Source organism: Strongylocentrotus purpuratus, unplaced genomic scaffold (genome assembly GCF_000002235.5).
Source record: "Strongylocentrotus purpuratus isolate Spur 01 unplaced genomic scaffold, Spur_5.0 spur5_scaffold_3, whole genome shotgun sequence".
NCBI classification, from domain to species: domain Eukaryota; kingdom Metazoa; phylum Echinodermata; class Echinoidea; order Camarodonta; family Strongylocentrotidae; genus Strongylocentrotus; species Strongylocentrotus purpuratus.
Window position 1 is genome coordinate 27,269,309 of NW_022145609.1, and position 18,260 is coordinate 27,287,568.

Below are 18,260 nucleotides of genomic sequence, written 5' to 3' on the forward strand. Positions count from 1 at the left end.
ATTTACAAAACTAAAAGTCATATTCAATTTTTTTTCTTCAAAAATCCGCCCAAATGGTTATGTTATACGAAGGAAGACTGCATGGGTGTGCTGACAATGACAGGGAGTTATTCTGAGACCACTCTTCAAGTTACAATAGCTATAACTTTAGTACTGCGAGGCAAATACTAATATTGCACAAGAATGTATAAATTTCCCTCACTGGATGTAATCATTTCTCTTGAAACTTCAGAGTTGTTTTCTTTCTAACTTGCTAAGACAAATGAATAAACAATTCCAGACTATTTTCACAAACCTCATCAAATTTTTGATCTGTACCTTTGTAAAGGTTTATGTTCTCCTTACCAATCTTACCACTAACAACTCCAACCAAATCACTTAGAATCTAGACTTATATGTGATGTATTTCTAGAGGACGTTTAGTGCAACTACAAGAAACAAGTGAAAAGTTGGGCTACATGTACTTGAAATGAAGTGTTGCACAGCATTTTATTTAAATGTGATTGTGATTCTAGAAGCAACACAAAATTTTGAATAGTACCTTTACGGTTTATGTTTTTCTTACCAGTCTTATTCAAACTATAACAACTCCTACCAAATCACTAATAATATAGACTTATATGTGATGTATTTCTAGAGGATGTTTAGTGCAACTACAAGAAACAAGTGAAAAGTTGGGCTACATGTACTTGAAATGAAGTGTTGCACAGCATTTTATTTAAACGTGATTGTGATTCTAGAAGCAACATTCAATGACTTTGACTCCAGAATAGCGAGCAACTTGCAACCATTTCTCACTGAAGTGTGATGAAACATTAGTGCAAGTGCATGTTTTAAGCTTTGGAAGAAAAAAATAGATTTCCAATAATAGATACAAAATTAAAATATGTACGAGGAATGTTGTGTTCCTCTATCAAGAATTAATGTTTTTTTTACAAACAAGCTCTTTTCTATTTACAGCTACATTTAAGGTAATATATGTAACCCATCTAATCGATATTTGGCCTTATGGAAGACCACCATTATTGGTGATAATGAGTCACCCGTCTAAATATCAGAAATAAATAAATAAATAAATATGAAGTGCTGCAGTATTATGCTTCGTCAAGTTGCAAGATCACCCATACCCTTTATCAACCCACTATATTGTAATTGAATTATCCCACTTTTTGTACGAAATAGTGATATTGTACCTTTACTTTATCAATTCTTGAAAAGGTGAAAGGGACACACTTTATATCGAACCAAGCACAGTGAACAAACCAAACAAAATATGAATGAAGAAGAAATGTAGTTCCCAGATGCAATTTTTCTAGGGCTATGTATATTGTAGGTATGGTATAACAGGGATTGTAATAGGTTTAGACAGGATAATGGGTAATAACTGCCTCAGCGCAAGAAGGAAGTATCTGACTAAATAACACATAACCATTATTGGCTAACACCCAGGCACAGCTAGCCACAGACCTTTTTTCTTTCTAGTTTGTGCGTTATAAGGCTGGGTAAACAAGTTTCCAGTATGGGTTTTTTTTTTTAAACATGGAATATGATATGATAATGGGATGGTGCTCTCGGAGCAGAAAGGCCTCATCTTCTCACGATGCAGGCTGGCGTACTTGCGACCTTTCTGCTCCAAGACGGGATGAAAGGAAGAGATGAGGATGGAGGCTGACCATACACATAGGTAAGGTATAGTTAAGGAAAGCGGGGATGCGTCCAACACCGTAATTACCTGGTAAAGAACGGTCATGGAGAAAGGCTGAATATGAGTTGGTAGTAGAAGTAGGACACGAATGGTGGTAGTAGGACGAGAAGTTGAGTAGTGGCAGTACGTTGTTGATACACATGCCATACACATTTGTAGGAGGTTGTAGATTATGTTTTGTTTGTGTTGTGGGTATCGATTAGAATGGGGAGGGGGAGACGGAGGGGAGGGAGAATGTGATGTGGTATAGTATTGGGTTGCAAGGGATGTAAAACATAGAAGGGAGAACAGGTAGGGTGGTAAATAAAAGAACAGATAACAAGTTTCTGTTAGTCAAGATATCTACATGTACATGTATACATATACAGGATAAATATTCCATACATACATGTAGAAGTTAACATCGATTCAATCTAATGTTAGGAATAGAACATACTGTTGGACTTGATTAAATATGAAACTAAAATGTGGCATGCAAACTATGGGAGAGCCTAATATAAATCGTTTAAAGACAATTTTATCCCTAACAATATTTTAAAAATAGGGGGGGGGGGGGACATGTTATCAAAATGGAAAATATCTTACAAGAGTTTATATATTAGATTTTTCAAAGGGTTATTGTGAAAGGGAGGATTATTCTACACAAATATTTTTCAATATAATAGAGAATATTGCAAATAGTCCTACAAATGGAGAAGCCCTCACTTCTATTTATGTTTTAAATATGATCACTAGATTCAAAACTATATTCTCTCAAGGGGGATTTGTATTAATGGGACAGTACTACCGAAAAGATACACATACATGTATACATTTATATATGTAAATACAATATATATGAACCCAAAATTATAATAGATTAAAGACAAGACTTAGAAAATATTTATATACATATGTCACACGTGTCATGCCTCTCTTTCCTTTACAATTGAATACCACAAAACGCAGCGAAATTAATTGAAATGCGCCTCAACCAATACTGCGGAACGGAATAAAGATACTATATACATGTAGATCTTTTGTACACTAAACTTTCAAACTGAAGAGGAAAAAAAGCCTTTCAATAATCGCTCATGCACAAAAGCAACATATTATTTATAAAGAGTATCACATCCTTATCAAACAAGCTAATAAAGAAAGTAATAAAAGTAGTTACAATTTATATAATATATCTAATACTTACACTGGTTACAAGAAAATATTATTTAACAAAAGGAATTATATCTGATTATCATAAAACCATGTTGCTTTGACAGTTTCCTTCAGAAATCTATGACTGCAAAAACCTTAAGTTCTTTGTAAAGTACTGTTACATGTATAAATTATATGGGTACATATATATATTACCTAGGTGCATGTATATATTATATAGTTTGGGGGTTCAGTTAGTCATTGACATATGAAAGATACACACAAGGACCAAGCTACCCAATGAAAATGTCAGTTAGTTTCTAATATATGAAATGTCTTATCTAACTCTCTAACACAGAATTTCTTCTTATTCTATTATCTAAATTATTTTCCAGCCAGCTAGTCAGAAATGATCTTTATCATGCATTTATACTAAAAAGATTGAGGCTTCTTAATATGGGATTATTTCTTGCATGATACTAAATTGTATATATTTCATGCATTGGAATAAGAATTAGAAATTAAAATGTAATCCTTTCTGTCTAATTTCCAGACGATTGTTCTTCTTTTAAAATCAGACAACATATATAGGGGAGTGCAAAGCTATTGCTAAACTGGTGCATATTAATGTAATTTACTATACATCTATATAGAAAGACCGTACAGAAGAAAACATAATTGCTATTAGCACAAGATCACCAATTATAGACTTATACCATCTATTAATTAGAGCTGCACAATTTGCAAACATTAAGCATTAATTGCGCCACTACAAATTCTGCCTGAGCCATAAATTAAGCAAAGACTTGCAGTGGGGATTTGCATGGGCATTTGCCTGAAAAACGCCAGTGTTAGTGAAGGCTTTGTCAAAGCTGCTATTAGTTTCTGAAACATTTCATTGGCTGATAAAAAAAGACACAGCCCGTGAGATTGAACCATATTCTTCCCAAATTACAAGTAGCTATTAAATGCCTATGCCCTTCTGATTTAAGAACAATTTTTAATCCCTGTGCTTTTCAGGCTCAAGACCATTTAGGGCACTTGGGACTGAAGATAAACTTCATTTCAAAAGAAGCCAAACTCGCATTCTACAAGAGAGCTTGTGGTGACTCTGGTCCAAGCACTACAGCAATAGCGGAGAAGCCCAATTCTTTCCTATAGGAAGCAATTTTTATTTATTTAAAAGAAGCCTCTGGTATCCCTAAAATCTCTTTTTAAGAATATTTTTTCATTTCATTAAAACGACTCATAATTCTTTTTCAGCTGCATAGTCTCATCACTGAATAATGAAATATTTTGTGCAAACGATTATCACATCTTCTTTTCTCTCTTCCTCTTCCATTCTTTAAAAATTCTTTAAACAAAATTATTGGTCACATATTACAACTTACAATCCGTCATGGAGATCCTGTCATTAGCTTCGATGGGTACAAATTCCTTGAACCACAGGATCTCAGGCTCAGGGTTGCCGGTGGCTCCGCAGTAGATGGTCGCCGGTCGGTTGTTCTCCACCACCATGTAACGTCGCGGGTTGGACGTGATCTCGGGGTAGCCCGCTGGAAGACTGTCAGCTGCAGAAATTAAATGAAGTAGAGAGAAAGGGAGGAGAAGAAAAAAAGCTATGGTTAATATTTAAAAAATGGAATTTTAAATCTTGGAAATATTACTCCAGCTAGGACTGAAGTGATGATGCTGAAACATTATTCTGTGAACAAAAATCATGTAGAGAAATATTGTTTGGATAATGAAAGATGAGCCCTTGTGAATTCCTCAAACTCTTCACTTACGTTACTATTATTATCATCATCATCATCATAATTATCCTCATCATAATCATAATCATTCCCCTCTTCTTCCTCCTCCTTCCCATCCTCTTCCATCTCCTCATTATCATCATCACTAACACCACTACAATGAAGAAGAACATCATCAACACCATACCATTACCATCATCATCCCCACCGTCATCATCATCATCATCATCATCATCCCACCACATCATTATCATCACCAGCACCAATACTACTTAAACCTTCTACCAAAACCATCTTCCTTCCATCATCTACCACCCTCTCCAGCTGGCAAGGTGAAAACCTGAGCAAATAATCACTAGAGTGGGACCAAGACAACAGAGGGCAAACAGAACAGAAGGCTCCTCGTTTTCCTCCAGTCCTCGTCAAACAGCAACGGCCACCAGGGAGAAGGATCGAGGGAGACCAGGACGGAAGGGAGAAATCAAATTTGGGAGATGATGCGATGGCACGATTCTCTGGAGTCTGGGGACCCAGGGAGAAGACTGGTGATATTATTTCAGGCTTCTGCTGATGGGAGAGGGATAACGAAGCTGAGAAAGAAAGCAGTTTGTCATCACTCTAGTTAAGGTTGCTTGGGTACGTGTAATGATGAAAGTACCAATGTTTGGCCATGCTCCTGAGGTGATCGATGGAGCTGATTAAACTATTACTTGCCTCAGGAATAAATGGTTTGAATGGTACGGTATGTCTTCATGTTTTCCATGCACATACATATATTTACCCAAAAGATTGAACATTAATCCTTGCAGGATTTACAATCACAACCAATTATAAAAAAATATGTTCCAAAGTCCACAATGTGAGCACCGAGGCTGATATGTGAACAGAATAATTTGAACAGAGCCTGATGAAGTCATAACAGTCTTCAAACAAAAATGAACAAATACATGAACTGAATATGAACCAAAAGCAAAGCTGGCTTGAATGTTTCATGGAATAGAGGAGAAGAAAGACCATGTACAAGACAGAGAACTTGACTTGAACTCCGTGAAGATTCACCTGCGATTTTTTGGATTATGACTCATACGCATCAAAAAGCTGTTATTTGCATCAAAGTGAAGAAATCCAATCGTAAGCACATAATTGGAAAGAGCTATATGTCCCAAAGGAAACCATACCTTGAAGATGAACTTCAAGGTAAGGGATAGATGATAATTAGATAACGACTGCCAAATCTCATCAGTCAGCCCACACGCTGATATTAGAGGGATTAAAGAAGTACCAACCATCAAGTTTATTAAAGTCAATATCCATTATTCACAGTGAATCTTTATTCCATATCATTGTGAATTCTTTTCAAGTAACTGCCATTAGTTGTTAAGGTGCAATGCAAAGAAAAAGCTAGTGGATGATTCAAGTGGCCATTACATGGTCTCAAGATTCCCAGCATATCATGAAAATGTTTTATTTATTTTAATCATTCATTAGAAACTGTTCATTTTCTAACAAATTCATTTGGCAGATGCTATATTTTCATATAAATAAACATTTGGTGATAACTGTGTTAGATTCTGTTAGAATCTACATTGATTAGGACTATATTACCATATATTATCTTTAAAGCCTATCTGCACTAGTTTCAGCAGAAGGGATTCGACCTCCCTGCGTGGTCACTGACAGGTGGTTATCTCATCAAATCAGCTTTCAATTAACATAAGAAAAAGGGACCATGGGAACCAACGGGTACCTCTTTGGCATTGTTGGCTATATAGAGGGCGCAAGTAGCTACAAGTAGTGCAGTCCCGCTTAAAGTTATCATAAAGGAGCAAGGATCATAGCTGCTAGGTTCAAGTATGGACAGTGCCCATGGAGAACCTTGAAGATGAACTCGGTATAAAGCCCAAGACGCTGATGATGAGCCGCTAGATACATTAGGGAGGAGAGTCCTCTTTAGCGATGCTCAATCTCTGACAGACACACCGGTGTTAAAGACATCCCAATCCAACTCAGACGCACCTCGCACCCAGCCATCTTGCAAGACTTCTCGCATAGTGAAAACTTGACTGATAATGTTAGGATTTTGACAATCAGGGGGGCGCGTTTCACAAAACTTGTCATCAGTGACAAATGACAGTTATTGTTATAAGCTACTGAAATCCTTGCTTGTGATTGGTTATCAGCAGATTTGTCACTGTTTTTTGTCATTTGTCATTGAAAAATGGCTTTGTGAAACAGGCCCCTGGTCATACCCAAGAAATCAATCATGTTGCCTTGAGGGGGGTTGACAAAAGAGATAGTTACTAGTATGGTATGTTTGTGTTTCTTACAATTTCCTTTTCCTCCCTCCAATATTCTCCTCTTTATCATATCTCTCATCTTCTCATTATCTTTCTGCCTTCACGTCCTCCTACTCGTTCATTTTATCTGATCAACAACATTTCAACAACATCCTCCTCGTACAGCCTCACCTACATTTATGGTGCTTAATAATGGGCATCATCACCGGCACCATCACCATCTTCTTCATCATCATCATCATTATCATCATCCCATCATCATCATCATCATCATCATCATCATCATCATCATCATCATCATCATCATCATCATCATCATCATCATCATCATCATCATCATCATCATCATCTTCATCATCATCATCTTCATCATCATCATCATCATCATCATCATCATCATCATCACCACCATCATCATCATCATCATCATCATCACCATCATCATTATCATCACCATCATCATTATCATCACCATCGCCATCATCCTCACCACCACCACCATCACCACAAGCAGGATCGACAACAACAACTCCAAAATATTCAAAAGCACACACATCCCGTTCCTCTCGATTCCTTGCAGTAAACCCCTGGGGCACCGTGGCTTTACGTATGTTCCTACTGGCTGTATCTTTTTATTGACGAAAAAGAGTAAACCTAGACAGATGAATTCAACCCAATCCAATTACCTTTTATCTAAACTTTACATGAACTTGGGGGGTGAATGATTGCTATCCACTAGTCTGCTTCCAAGCCCCTATGGAATATTTTTATCACAATCAGTCACTATCCCAATTCTCTTCCATTCACAATCCAAGTGTATGTCACATCTCGAGAGACAATTCACGTCTCTTTAGAAAGAAAAAAATCTATCATACAGCTTTTAACGGTTGGATACAAAGCCTGTGCAACATAAGATGGAGTCCATGGAAAATTCATGTTATACAAAAACCAAATCATATCAATTGGGCTGAGATTCAGATGAACGGTTATTGTCAATACTCTATACAAAAGATGAACCGAGCATAACTGAATAAAAATCACAGGTACTCTTTCAAAAATCTACAGTACACAATAATGTAACAGTTCTTCTCATTTTTCAAATCTTTCACTTCATTTGCACATCTAACCAAGAATGTATAATCTGTCTTTTATTAAACTCAAGAACATCCAGGGGCGAAATCTAGCGGAACAATATTTAGGGATGAGTTGGAGCAGGGAGATCTCCCTGGTTATGAGCAAGGGATTGTTGACATGAAATACAAGCTCAGGAATCATATCATAAATCATAATATACTACCTTGAATACCTTTCAATCTTAGCTTGGGAGTTATATATCTTCAGGTGCAGAGATAATTCAATCTGATTTGTGAGTATGTCTCATATGCCTTCAAATGGCATCAATTTGGCATTCTTGTTTACAAGATGTGCATTCTCTATGTCAATGGCCCACAAGAGCAAAAATATGTTGTTGTTTTTTTGTTTTTTTTTTTTTTGGGGGGGGGGATAACAGCCCAACAAGGAAGAAGTACAGAAAAAATACAGTAATCCACACTTTCTTTAGGCTTGGGTGGAAGGCTGAACGTGATGTGAGGGTAAATATCATGAATTCATACATGATCTTTTTGTAAACAAACACAGCCATGCGCTGATCTGACTGTAAATCATCCATAAAGTGCGTAGCATGAAGAGATATGGACTAGGACGGCTAACTAAACAAACGTTTGGGATTTGACTACGACTGAAGGAGGGTAGAGGTTGTATTTACAAAAGATTTGTCTTCTTTTATTCTGTTTGATATCACATGACATGTTGGGTGGGCGCATATAGAACCAATGTGAGGTATTCTTGGTTATCATGTCATCTGTCATGGATATTAACTTTGTTTTACAAACCAAAAGCCACAGTATCGATCATTTTCAGCCATACCCACGCTTTTTGAAAATCCACTTCTGTTCCCACACATTATGGGACACACAAGACTATTGAAATTGCCTTTTGTTGATATTTCAAAAGTAGTTACGATCATGTTCAACCTAATGTAGCATTAGAATAAATTTAAAACAAAACTTAGGTACAATAAATGGAAAGAAAAAGGGGGAATGATGGCCTAAACATTGTGGAGCGTGTGTGCAGCGCTTTGTAACTGCAAGGAAAAGGCGCTATATCAAATATATTTTGGCTTGGATTGGATTGGAATGTGGCAGTTTATAATATTCAAGGAAAAAATATATACTAAAAGCAACAGACACATATACTTTTAATATTACTATTTATCATTTTGGAAGGACAAAGGTCAGTAGTAGTTCATGATACACAAGTTAAACTATATACCACGAGCAAGTGCTAACAAAGAATACATTAATTTTCTTTCTTTATTTAATATACAGCCCTTTCATCCAGGGACGTCTTTGAACATTTGCCAATTTTTTGTGGAGTGCCATCAGGCAAAACACTACAGGCCAGACTAAACAGAAGATCAACATGGCCTTTCAACTCTTCACTCAGACCTAGATCGATCCTCCTCCTCCAAAAAAAAAATATATAATAATTCTTGCATTGTCAATAGATTGAAAGGAGGTGAATAATTCACGGTCGTAAACTCTAAAAGACCCGGCCCTCTCTTCCCCCCCCCCCCCAAAAAAAAAGGGAAAAAATAAATGTTTCATGTTCAAGGTTTCACCTTCATAAAGTGAGAGAAAAAACCTGCCAAAGTAATCTCTTTCCCCTCAATTGTGAAAAGAAAAGGAAATCTGTAATTTGATTTGAACTATAGACCTTCCCAATTCAAATCGTATTTCACAACCAAAGTTAATGTTCAACGTTAAGTCACTTGGGAGTGCTAGAGTAGGGCCATAACCCATGCAAAATTCATAAAAGCTTCACAATTGAGGAAAAGCAATTTTCGTAAAATGTTCATTTTGGTGAAAGTGCTGAGTGCTGAGTACAAGCAGCATAAAAAAATGGCTTTCCAATTCAAATTTGTCCATAAAACTCGAATTGCAATCGTTCCATCTCTGCACAGTTATGTTCTGCAAAACCAGACATTTTTGTGACATAAAACTTGCAAAAATGTTAGTGCTGATTCCACTATTTTGCAGCATGATCCTTTTACAAACTAGACCTCTAACAAAGTTCAAAACATTTCTTGTTTTATAGTAACAATTTTTTCCAGTTGGCTTTCATGGGTAGGCAGGGGTTCTCCAAGAGTTTGCAAGCCAATGTTTTAGCAGCAGACGTATATGGGACACTCCCAAAATCATGCTTGAAATGTCACTGTTGGAGCTGACATTCCTCCATGCTCCATGCAAATTTGGTTTGAAGAGCAATACCTTGTTCAAGAAGAAACATACTGAAATATTTTCTAGAGATTAAGTCGCATCTTTCGGTGTCGATTGAAAGTTTGGGTCGAGGGATAGATAACAGTAGCAGAAGCAGAGACAAAATTTGAATTTCCTCAATAAGATTTCCCTCTACTAACTATCTATCTCTTTTAGGGGTAAACAAATGTCTAGACCTGAAGCCCAAACTGATTGTTGATTGTGAAGTTCCAGTGGAAAGTGATACATAACCAAGAAAAAAACACCAGAGACTGTTTCTAAATCCCTTTATAAATTTCCTCCCTGAATGTCTTGATTGAATTCAAGAGGGGATAGCACTCCATCACAGACTAAAATAATCTTTGATTACGAGAACCATACGGCGGAGAAATAAAGAAACCAACAGCAAGTTGGTCAATACGAGGCGGGGAAAATTGAAGAATTAAAAATTGGAGGATGACCCGAGGGAGCATTGTTAGGGGTGTCAAGGCACTTTGTGAGGGGCTGATACCACCCATTAGCTAGAATTGCATTTTTCACACCTCACGGCCATTCTTCGTGAACAATCTTATTCCACCCCTTCCCAAATCTTGTTAGCCCGTCGCCGTGGCCTGGAGGGAGATATTTCAACGGCCTTTCATCTCTATCCCCCCTTTGATCCCCCCATTTCGGTTTTGCGTTTCTCTTTTTGTTACACACTGGTGGGCAATCATTTTCTGGTGAGCCTTTGATAAACATAGGCGTGTCTCCACTATCTCGAGATTGCCAAATATCCAGCTATTTGAACTATCCTGATCGCAAACTATCCAGCCAATTTGCGTCTTCATTAGGACGAAGTAGCAAATTAGCTGGATAGTTGGTCGGGACAATATCCCGAGATATCTCGGTCCAGTTTGCAAAATATCCCACTATTTCCGAACTAGCGGGATAGTTTGCGACCGTCTTCATTAGACCGAAATACGGAGTCAAATATCCCGATCCCATCATGCACAACGATTTCCGGTTCACCGTGTTAACTAGTTGTACTAGAGCGCGCACATGCGATCTATACCGCTCAGCGGTGCATGATGGGATCGGGATATTTGACTCTGTACTTCGGTCTAATGAAGACGGTCGCAAACTATCCCGCTAGTTCGGAAATAGTGGGATATTTTGCAAACTAGACCGAGATATCTCAGGATATTATCCCGACCAACTATCCAGCTAATTTGCTACTTCGTTCTAATGAAGACGCAATTAGCTGGGTAGTTTGCGATCAGGATAGTTCAAATAGCTGGATATTTGGCAATCTCGAGATAGTGAAGACGGGCCTCATGAAGCAGCAGGCGGGCAGGCAGCCATGAGATGGAGTTGGGAGGAAGGTCAATAAAGTATTCTCCATCTTTTCTCAGCATCTCCCCATCCATTCCTGTCTCTCATATAAAACATTGCCTACAGATAATGATACCGTTCAAGCAATATTCAGGGAACAGGACAAAGTTCAATTATCAAGATACTTTGTCCCATTTGCAGGCCCCAAAAATGAAAAATGTTAAATTCTAACAGCATATGAAAGACAATACTAATTAGGAATAGTGAAGCATCATCACAGGAAACTAAAACTATGGTCTTAAAATTATAGACAGGTGGTCTTTCTATACAGGTAGCGCTTAAATCTCATTTGTCTTTACCTGTAACTTTTATTACTGAGATGCACCCTGTTTTCAACTTTGAGAAGTCTTCAAGGATGATACTGTGACCCATTTCTGTATAAGAATAGTGACTCCTTTCTTATTTACTTGCTGTGCCTGCCCAAGAATTGCTGGTAACTTCTTGGCCTGCCTGTGAGAGGATTCTTTCTCCCGCTCCTACATCTTCCTGCTAATCACAAATATTTGGGTCTCACCTCTAGGCGAGCTGGCTTGGCATTGTAAGGTAGAAAGAAAGCGATACTCATCTCTAATTGACCATTGTGATCTACATTCCCCCTGTAATCATCCATCTCCCCCAGCATCGATCTATCGCTCATCATGTATCTCTTATCCCATCCCTGTTTAGACTGGATGTTCATTTCACCACTCAATACAAAGCCACCTTGCACCCTACGGGGGCCCTCTCGATCCCTCTCATTACCCTCGTCTGGAGCAAGCGCACCCCTTCACCCGGCGGTGATCCGTGTTTAGAATGTTAAACACCGACACATAGCAGTACACCTGTCCAAATGAACCCTTAGAACCCGATTTGAAAGTTACCATTCTTTCTCTGTGTTGATCTTTGGGTAAGTAGGACCTTGAGGGCAATGGATTCTACTGTCTCTCAAGCTATCTTAGTACTTTCTTCAAGTGTTTAATTGGCCTTGGCTGATGTAGCCATCAACACATTTTCTAACCCGCAACTAATACCCTCTCCCACGCTCTCTCTCTCGAGTGACCCGTCTTCATCAGCTCGAGATTGGCAAATAACCCGCTATTTTAACTATCCCGATCGCAAATCATCCAGCTAATTGCGTCGTCATCTATCGGCCCGCATTTGAAATTAGCGGGATATTTGGTATAGATAATCATCCCAAGATATCTTGGGGTAATATCCCGCTATTTGGTAAAATATCCAGATATTTGTCCGGTGCGTCCTCAGCAGTCCGAAGACTCGCACTATGCGCGAACGCTGAGCAAAATGTCTTGAGGTAATTTATCGAGCTCGAGTCTCGAGCTGATGAGGACGCGATTTGTAACTTCAGGCTTATTTCCCAAAATCAGAAATAGCTGGCTATTTGGCAATCTCGAGCTGATGAAGACAGGCCTAATCATTCACTAACACGATCTCCTTCAGACGTGTGATAGGAATGTCTCGTCTGGTACAAGGTGAAGAGGAAAGGGAAGACACAAAGCTTGAGCAATTAGAGAGTAGAGAGAGACAAACACACAGACACACAACTGTGATGGCTTGCAGACAAATAAAGTAAAATGGGTAAAGATATACCAAGGAATCAAAGAAGTTGGAGAATACAAAACAGATTTCTCCAGGAGGTGATAGAAGTTAAAACAGGAGACATATGCACTCAGAAGAAAAGAGAGGAGAGGAAGAGAGAAAGTAAGAAAAAGAGAGACAGACAGAGAGAGATACAGAGACAGACAGACAGAGACACAGAGAGAGAGAGAGAGACAGACAGACAGAGACAGAGAGAGACAGAGAAATGGACAAAAGGATGAAAGACACACACAATACAATTTGTAGAAAGCATTTTGTCTACAAGCAATAACTTTAAACAATAATGCTGGATATTTCTTCTGAAATACTTTCCATACGATCCTTCCTTGTTATACTTTAATATTAGAAGCTTAAAATATGAAAGGCCACAAATCTCATCATAATTTGGGAGTTCAAACATTTTCCTGTCAAGATAACAACTTTTACTTTCAGAAATAATTCGGAGGAGCAGGTGAATATTCCAGGAGGTGAAATAAAGCGAGATAAAGCCTCGCAACGAATAACCACAAATTAGATATGCAGTACATACAGAGAGAAGTTCGAGTGAAAAGCAATTAACACTCCCAAGAAGGTGTTAATGCAGGCTATTTGTCCCCACTCTAACTGGGGTTATTTTTGATGCATAAAACACCCATGTTCAGTATCCACACCTCTTATCCCTCACATAATGGCATAATCCAGCAAGAGATGAGCAAGCAAGCATGAAAATCATCTGGACTTGGCCGGTAGGCGCTGTCTGTCTGGCGTGTGGTCAGTTAATTCCACGCCAACTGTCAAACCGCAGGCATCTGTCCTGGCAAAAGCAGGCCAAACATTGAGGCACCCAGCCCCGACAACAATATTAAATTAGTTTATTATGATCTGATCTCCTCCGCTTCTCTTGGAATATAAGGAAATGCATATATATGAACATATATATATTTCCGTTAAGTGCATATAGCTTCATCATAGATGTATTAAGCACTTTATAAACCCATAACATTTTAAGTTAAAACACATACCGGTATGTAATATTTGGGATATCCTTCCTAAGCAAGATACATTTAAAAACTCATCCTAATGCACATTTTAATAGCTTTATGCATACATCACTTATTGAAATGATATATTACGTAATCTGAACATGTTTTCTATGGGGCATACAATAGGGTATTGAAATTATCCTGGAGTGGATTTTTTGTTTAACAGTTGTTCGTGATCGTGTTCCTGGAGGATATTTGCTCAAAATATTGAAATCTCCATTTTATTGATGATATGCACTCACTATATACATTCCCTGGAACATAACTCAGAGTTGTATGAATAAATCTATCTATAGGATCTCTCACGCTATTTTGGACATGCCACATCAATCATGAAATACATGAGGGGGAAAATAGATTTCTTGATAAATATATCACAAAAGCTCTTGAGGCTAGACATAGTCGTCGGCACATCATGAACATATCGGTCTCCGCTCTCAAACTCACGCATTTACCCATAAAAAAAATGAATTATGTGCATGGGTTTGCAATCCTGCATCATTTTTTTTGGAAAAAGTAAAACCCTCTTTCCATTAGATGGCTGAATTTGTCTACTTTCAGGCAAGCGAGGGAGCTATATAATGAAGTGAATAATTACAGATTGGAGAGCGGGTAATCGTTAGTGGTCACTGTGGGGTCATTACTGGTCGGTAAATAGCCAGAGAGGGAACAATGTGGGAATGTGTTTCGGCATGATGATGAATACATTTGTTGGCAGTATGTTTCAGCAAGTTAGTGTGTTGAGAGAGTATTCCAATGTTTCTTATTTTCTAGCTGAAGACAGGAGGGGTTTGTGGTAGTAGACGAAGAGGGAGAGAGGGAGAAAGTTTAACTTTGATATCTTCGATGTTGATGTCTCCATTTCACCTCATCATGAGGCAGTCTGGGAAAAAGAGATCTATGAGGATTATTTCCTCGGCATTGGTTTAATATCTTTTTTATCATGCTGCAGGAGGGCATTAACTCAATGTTGAATTAGATGGGTAAAAGCCAATTTGGCTCCAAACAGACAAGAAAAATCACTTTCCTTAAAACACACCATTGTGTCTTAGGTGTTGTTTTGTATACTGATTTGTAGCATCTTCTTCTTTATATATATATATATATATATATATAGTTTTCATGTGATGCCTACACACCTCTAATGGTCAAATTATATTTGTATTCTTGTTGCACTGCTTGTTTTATATATTTTCCCTCTTGTATTGCAGAATTTACTTTACTACAATCACCTCAATCTTTCATATAGCCTATTTAATCTCTAGATAGGTTTATCTTATACATTTGATTCTTAATTTCTACCTTTTCTTTTCCAAAGGTATCTCTGTTTGCATTTCTAAAACTAATAATATGTTTTAAATATTCCACACACCGCTGAACATGATCCTTTATATTGTTTCAGCAATACTTTCAGTCTATACCAAGTCCTTAACAATATAATTCTCTTTCTTGTATACTCTATTTAGCTAATTGAAAGTAAGATTTTCTTCCTATCCGTAAATATCATTTTCCATCCCATTTAACATACCTATTTCTCATTACCATGACAACTTCATGAGACAAATTTCCACCTCATGAATTTCAAAACACTCTTCAGCAGCACTGCCACTCTGCCATGTAAACGCGCACACTGCCCTCGCCTTTCGCCGCTGCCACAGGCAGACGACTTGCCGGTGTGCGACGGAGCGTGTGATGTCTCGCTTGCACGTAATCACTTCGCCACGCATGACGATTTTTTTATCTCGCAGCATCGCTAGGCAGAGCTCGAGATTTGTCTTGCGTGTATAAAGGTGTAGAGAGGTAGGAACCTCTTCGGGGAATGGGCTTCACAAACACTGGCTCCGATTTAATTGCGCCGTTACATGCTTGGAATTTCAGAAATGATTTGCTGCTTCTCTGCGTATTGGGGAAACCATTGTGCAATGAATATCCTCTCATTTTCCCTTTGGGAACATGGTGAATAGGCCCAAATACATGGTAAAAAGACGATGTTTAGTTGGTACCCTCTAGTTCTGGTAATATTTAAGCCTTCATAAAGTTCATGTGATCAAATCTATATAACTACAACAACAACAACAACAATAATAAAAGTAATAATAATTTAAAAAATCAATAAAAATAATAATAATTTTTTAAATAATTTTCATTTTTTTAATAAATAAAATAATTCATGTAGTTACATTTACATTATGCATGTATTCCGCCCAGGGATGATTAAGGCATCTACAAGTAATCAAGGAATAAATCCCTACCAGGTACCCATCTACTACACCTGGGCGGAGAGTGGCAAATGTAGATTAATGTCTTGCCAAAGGACATTCATGCCACAGTGGGATTTGACCATGACACCTCTACATGAAAATCATTCTCTAAATCTCTACATTTTTAAGTTTAAAAATATATATATATATCTTTTGAGTGTATGCAATCACTGCATTGAAGTAAATGTACTTTGCAATGAATCTTCTGACTAACACTGAACCAAGCATACCACTCCATACACTGATAAAGTGGAGTAAAAGTTCTGATAAAAGAAGGAGGAAAAAATGATATATGACAAATTCCTGGACAAGTTCCAGCTGATATGCCATGAAAGTAATTGCAGGTACAAATTGAGTATCAAAGTTGAGGTCACCGTAAGTGGCAAACAAAACTTACAAGTTTTTGTCAATTTGCGGTCCTTCACGTCCTACTTTCTCACTCTTTCAATTCATAACTACATTGAAACCAAATTACACAACTGCCAAATCCCATAATATTTGACATGGAAAATACAAATTCTTTACATCTGTCTCTAAATTCCTTGAAAACTTAAAAACACTCCCTTTCCCTATTTTCAAGTATCGCATGTATGTATTACTTAAGGCAGAAAGCAGAAGTACACAGCTTTCTGTGTTGAAAACAGGAAATACATATATAGTTGAAATTACCATGGGTAATAATACACTAAAATTCTCTATTTTCAAGATGCCGTGCTATTCAACTTTGAGCCACAATTCCCCCCTTTGAAGTTCCCAGAGTAATATTTGCCATGTGATTTTACTCAACAAATATGATTTCGTGCAGCCCCTATTGTAGAGAGCGAAGATAATCCCCAGCCGAACAATGGCCGAATATAGAGCAATATCGGTGGCCGATTCAAAACAAGTCAGGCGGCTAAAGGACTGCCGATGAAAAGCGGGCAAAACGTTGAACTATGGCTATTTAAGAGAGTAAATACATTTCTCGTACTTCGCAGTGTAAATTGCAGTTACGTGAATCATCATTATACAAGACTTGGTTTTGAGAAATAGGGTCGATGTACCACCTTTGATGATTTCCAAACAATTTTGTTGTGATTACCTGATTCAATCTATCAGGAACATTGACAATCAAAGGGTTTCTGGTATGATGAATTTGTTATGATCAATTCTGACAGTGATATACATGTTTTTAACCTTGTTTACTTGTAGCTAGGTGCCTGAATGAATACCAACCCCAGAACAAAAAGAAGTACATCTATTTTGACAAAAATAGGAACTAATTGGCCATGTTATTGAGGACAAGTTTAAAAACATCTTTTTGAAGGAGAATAATATCCACATATTTCAAATACTGGTATAAATGAAATAGTTCATTGATCGAAAAAGTGTTCTCACAGAGCCTTCATATGAAATATTCCTTTTATTGTTCATTGCATACTCTTAATCCTGTTATCATCATTTTGAGGTATAGTTGACAAGAAAATGAATCCATTGACACAAAATATTATCATTCTTTTCCCACCTGTAAACATTAATTGACATATATAAATATTATCTGCTTTCATTGAAAAGTAGAGTGATTATTTCCAGCAAACAGTTCTTCCAAGGATGCTATTAGATACAAAAGATGAAAATTGGGTCGATGAAGCCTTACAATATCTAAGGTGCTTACATGTACTACAAAATCGAGGTCAGAATTCCATACAGATTATTAAGGAGATCTAACTAATGAATAATCTTCAAAGGGGAAGTGATTCCTCGGTAATCTATAGAATTCAGATGTGGGAAAGTCTCGACAGGACTTTTCTCACCTCGCAGAAATGA

At 37.5% G+C, this 18,260-nt stretch overlaps 1 protein-coding gene across 1 annotated transcript in view; it reads right to left on the minus strand.

Annotated features, from left to right (window-relative positions):
• Window positions 1-18,260, minus strand: part of LOC580769 (receptor-type tyrosine-protein phosphatase S) — a 76,934-nt gene that overhangs the window by 41,068 nt on the left and 17,606 nt on the right. The window contains 1 exon segment of the mRNA XM_030996040.1: window positions 4,228-4,407. Within this exon segment, the coding sequence (XP_030851900.1) occupies window positions 4,228-4,354 (127 nt within the window). The 5' untranslated portion in view covers window positions 4,355-4,407.